The sequence below is a fragment of the Zeus faber genome, assembly GCF_960531495.2.
Source record: "Zeus faber genome assembly, chromosome: 21".
Lineage (NCBI taxonomy): Eukaryota > Metazoa > Chordata > Actinopteri > Zeiformes > Zeidae > Zeus > Zeus faber.
In genome coordinates this window covers 3,747,842-3,752,841 of record NC_137208.1, presented here as the reverse complement: position 1 = coordinate 3,752,841, position 5,000 = coordinate 3,747,842, and the positions used below count along the sequence as shown (strand labels likewise).

Here is a 5,000-nt window from a genome sequence, read left to right as displayed (position 1 = left end):
TGCTGATGGCTCCCGCCACCTTGTCGTTATGACTTGAAGGGACGTCCGCACACAGCTTTTATGTCGGAATCTTGTATTTGTCTTTTTTTTTTTTCAGGTGGCACTTGAACGCAGCATTACACATCTGCTCATTTTTGTAATTGTTTTGTGGCCATTTCTGTGGCGTGAGTTTAACGTTTTGGTGTGTGTGCGTGTGTGTGCGTGTGTGCATGCGTGCGTGCGTGCGTGGACCTGGGCGCTCGGTACCCTGCTCTGATCCCTGACCTCCATCTTGCTCCACCCTGCAGCAGGCTCCAGACTACCGGCTGTACAAGAGCGAGCCGGAGCTGACCACGGTGAAGGAGGAGGTGGACGAGGCCAACGCAGAAGACAAGGACAGGACGGAGCCGGCGGCCGACAGGAAGGAGACGCCGCCCTCCAGAGGTGATGCCAACCAGCCGTAGATTCACATCCAGGCCGTTAGAAAAGCTACATAAGGGGATGGTAGCTCAGGAGGTAGAGCTGGTGGTCTAGTAATCTAAAGGTTGCTGGTTGGATCCCAGGCTCCTCCTGCTAGCATGCTGTAGTGTCCTTGAGCAAGACACTTAACCCCTAATTGCTCCTGATGGCTGCGTCCGTCGGTGTTTGAATAATTGTAAGTCGCTTTGGATAAAAGCGTCTGATCAATGACGAAATGTAATGTAATGTAATGTAATGTATAAGGAAGTCCATTGGCGGACAAATATTAGCGACATACTGAGAGTATGTCTAGGGGTACAAATTGTTTTGCTGTGTCTTGGGGTACATTTGTTTTGGTGTGTCTAGGGGTACATTTGTTTTGGTGTGTCTAGGGGTACATTTGTTTTGGTGTGTCTTGGGGTACATTTGTTTTGGTGTGTCTTGGGGTACATTTGTTTTGGTGTGTCTAGGGGTACATTTGTTTTGGTGTGTCTGAGGGTACATTTGTTTTGGTGTATCTAGGGCTACACTTTTTGGGTATGTGTCAAAGGGTACAAGTGTGCCTCGGAGTGCCTCTCGGGGTACGCACACCAAAAAAGGTTGTGAACCGCGGCTCTCTCTCACTTGTTTCCTCTTGTGTTTTTAACAACAGTCAACTGAAATGAAACGACCCTTTCTACCTCGCGTCCCCTCTGCAGCCGTGCCCCCCTACCCGGTGGGCATCGTCCCGCCCAGGACCAAATCTCCCATGAGCCCCCCGGACTCCCTGAACATCGCCTCCTACGTCACGCTGCGGAAGACCAAGAAACCTGAACCCCGACTGGTGAGTCTCCCTGTGACGCCGCCCGCTTCCTCCACAACAAAGGCATTTGATCCAGATTGATTCACTTGTCTCCATCCAGAGGGAGCAGGCCACCGTAGGAATGAACCAACGCCGTCAGGAACTTCCCAAACGTTCAAAGTCAAAAACATCTCTGGCAACAAGGCTTGGATTTGATTCATTGGATCAAATCACATAATAATAATTTAGGAAATCAATTCAGTGTATTAAACAATGTAATAACGCGTTTCATTTATATAGCTCCTTGACATAAAAGGTACATAAAGACAGATATAGGCAGTCCAAATAGGAAGAGCACAAAGCACTTACAGTAAAAGCTTAAAAAAAGAGACAAGAAAAGGGAACAAAAATAAGGATAATTAATAGTAAAACATAATAAATGGTGTAAAAAAAATATTCAAATATATAATAGTGAAAAATAAAAATAATAAAAAGCTAAGAAAGGGATAAAAGGGGAACAAATGAATTAAAACAATTACATACAAAGTGGATAAAAGGGGCTGCAAAGATCATGCAAATAAAAGACTAAATAAAATATAAAAATATAATAAAATAGATGATAATAATAAATTGTAAAAAATATAAATACCAAAAACAAATAACAATTAAAGGATTGAATTAGGTATAAAAGGGGAACATTATTTACCTGCTCAAAAATTTTGAATAAAAAAATAAGAATAATAGTAAATAAAAAAAAATAAAAAAGGTAAAATAAGCATTTAAAATCATTTCAAAGTGACACTAGCAAACAGGACCTGCGGATGAAAAAGGACAAAATGAAAGAAGGGGGGATTAAAGGGGCGTGGCGTTCCTCCGGCAGGACCGGCCGCGCAGCGCCGCGGACCAGGCGCTGGGAGGGGAGCGCGAGGTGGGAAGAGCCAGGATGAGCCTGGAGGAGCAGCTGGAGAGAATGAGGAGGAACCAGCAGGCCAAGAGGAGGGAGACGCCCTCCCGCTCGCCCTCCTTCAGCCGGGACACACCCCCCCTGCTGGTCACACAGGTGGCTCACGCACACACACACACACACACATCAGATGGTCTGATGTGCAGAAAGATGGCGGCTTGTTAGTGGTGAAAATGCCATTAAATACATTTCAATAACGATTATTTTGATTCTGTTCTCAATCATCAATCAAGTAATGACCACATTCAATGTGTTGCTTTTTAAATGACAAAGCGTGAGTTTTTAACCCTGAGTGGCCTCCCATTTTTTCCATCTTAACGGCCAATGTGTGTGTGTGTGTGTGTGTGTGTGTGTGTGTGTGTGTGTGTGTGTGTGTGTGTGTGTGTGTGTGTGTGTGTGTGTGTGTGTGTGTGTGTGTGTGTGTGTGTGCGCGTGGTGTGTGTGTGTGTGTGTGTGTGTGTGTGTGTGCGCGTGGTGTGTGTGTGTGTGTGTGTGTGTGTGTGTGTGTGTGTGTGTGTGTGTGTGTGTGTGTGTGTGTGTGTGTGTGTGTGTGTGTGCGCGTGGTGTGTGTGTGTGTGTGTGTGTGTGTGTGTGTGTGTGTGTGCGTGTGTGTGTGTGTGTGTGTGTGTGTGTGTGCGTGTGCTCTCCAGAGCCGGCCCCACATGGAGGACTCCTCGGCAGACCCTGTGGAGCTGGAGGCTGCTCTGCGGCAGCTGGAGGTGAGCAGAGCCACAGAGAGCGACCAGGACACCAGCCCCAGAGAGCAGCGAGACGGAACGCAGGTTCATTCACACCTTGATTCACCTTTACTCAAGCACGGAGGAGATGAATCCATAATGTGCAGCCGGACGGTCATTTTCGGCGAAGTAAAGCCAAGAGGAGGCTCTTGTATCAGCGTGAAGGAGGTTATTTTGTGATCATGACCGTCTGGCTGCACGTGATCCCACTTGTTACGCGGCGACTTGCCAAATAATTAATGTGTAATGTGTTGTTGCTCTTGTCAGTGGATTGACAAGGAAGTTGAACTATTCATCATTTTTCTGGGGACCCCCTGGAACCCTTTCAAGGACTCCCGGGAGGTCCCAGGACCCCGCACTGAGAAACACTGGGTTAGAAAACGGTAGAAGGGGTTTAAGATCCCTGCAGGAGGAGGAGGGGGAGGAGGAGGAGAGGATGAAAAGCATAGAAGAGGAAAAGAGGAGTAAGAGAGGAGAAGAGAAGGGAGGATGAGAAGAGGAAAGGAGCAGAAGAGCAGACCTGGCAACCTGCAGGCCTTTTTTGTGTACAAACCACACCATTCTTGGTCAAAATACGCAGGTACTAAATGCCATCTGAAACGACAGCAAAACAAATAAGAATTAATTAATTAATTAATTAAAATATATATATTGTTTAAGTGTATATATATATATATATATATATGTATTTATAGTTTAATGACTGAAATCAATCAATACAAAACAATACATTTTATTTATTGGGTTTTGCAACTACATTCCTGGGATTGGACCAGAGGCTATGACCTGTGGTTCTGTAAGCCCACACTCATACTCTGCTCAAGTACTGGTAAAAATGCTCCGATACTCAAACCTGAGACCAACGTCATGTAAGGCGGTTGTGTCGTTGACGCTTAGAAAAGAGAGAAGGAAAGAAAATGTCGCTGTTTGGAGGTAGTTCAAGGTAAACAAATAACATTAGATAAATCATTTATCGGTGGCCTGACAGCCCTAACAGTGTGCAGACTATATGTGTATATGTTACTGTCACTACAGCGAAGCGTCTGCTCTGGTTGTTTCTAGTACAAGAGCTCTCATCCTGATGAAAGGTTTGATTCTTTTTTGAGACTGGGTTCTTGACGAGTCACTCAGTAAATCGAGTCGTTGATTCAGTTGTTTTAATGCACGGTGGGGGAAGGAGGTCTTCCTGAGGAGAGTCTGCCATTCATTTTAGTTTTTAGTTTTTTTAATGATTGCTATTTATTTTGGAATGGCAAGTACCATATACATTTAATAGAAAGTAATATTTGCACTTAGAGGGAAAGAGACTTTTGTTTCAGGTTTGAACTGGACATTTCCAGTGTTAGTTATTTGTTGTGTCCAGTTACAGGTTGTATGATAGTAAAACATGGTACAGTTCCATCTTGTATTTGAACTGGAACTCAGTGTTCCTTCCATCTTGTCTGTTATTTTATTGAACTCAGGGACAGTTCCATGTTCTATTATTGTTCCATATAATGAATAATAATAAACACACCGTGTCCAAATCAGCAATCTCACTATTGTGGAAACTGAATTGCAGCGTTAGTCAGTATGTGCAGCTGTCCTGTCACGTGAGCGTGATCATATTATGGGATGTATTTGTCATTGACGTGCAGCAGATAAAACCAATGAGACCAAATGATTAGAACATTTGATTTCTCAGATCAAGGATATAAACGCCAAATGATCGGACAACAATGTCAAAGTTATTTAATAGTCCTGTTTTATTATGAACGTACAGTTTAATGAAAATCAGAATTGGACAAAATCTGAATCTGCAGGTCAGACTTAAAAAAACAGAAATAAGAATCGGCCAAAAAATATGTATGAATATGTATACTGTGTATAGTATCACTACATGAATATGTATACTATATATAGTATTACTACATGGATGTGTATACTGTATATAGTATCACTACATGAATGTGTATACTGTATATAGTATAACTACATGAATGTGTACTGTAGTATAGGGGAGAGGATAATAAGAGGAGTAAAAGAGGAGAGGAGGAGAAGGAGGAAGTTGAGGAGGACGAGAAGGAGAGAAAATAGGAGG

General features: G+C 43.5%; 1 protein-coding gene across 3 annotated transcripts in view; it reads left to right on the top strand.

Moving 5' to 3' along the window:
• The window catches only part of LOC307246352 (pleckstrin homology domain-containing family A member 5-like), a 195,268-nt gene that overhangs the window by 181,794 nt on the left and 8,474 nt on the right, over nt 1–5,000 (top strand). For all 3 annotated transcript variants that reach the window (XM_080022264.1, XM_080022265.1, XM_080022263.1), the window contains 4 exons: nt 288–423; nt 1,137–1,261; nt 2,100–2,279; nt 2,834–2,965. In XM_080022264.1, coding sequence (XP_079878390.1) covers nt 288–423; nt 1,137–1,261; nt 2,100–2,279; nt 2,834–2,965 — 573 coding nt within the window. The remainder of the gene's footprint in view (nt 1–287; nt 424–1,136; nt 1,262–2,099; nt 2,280–2,833; nt 2,966–5,000) is intronic.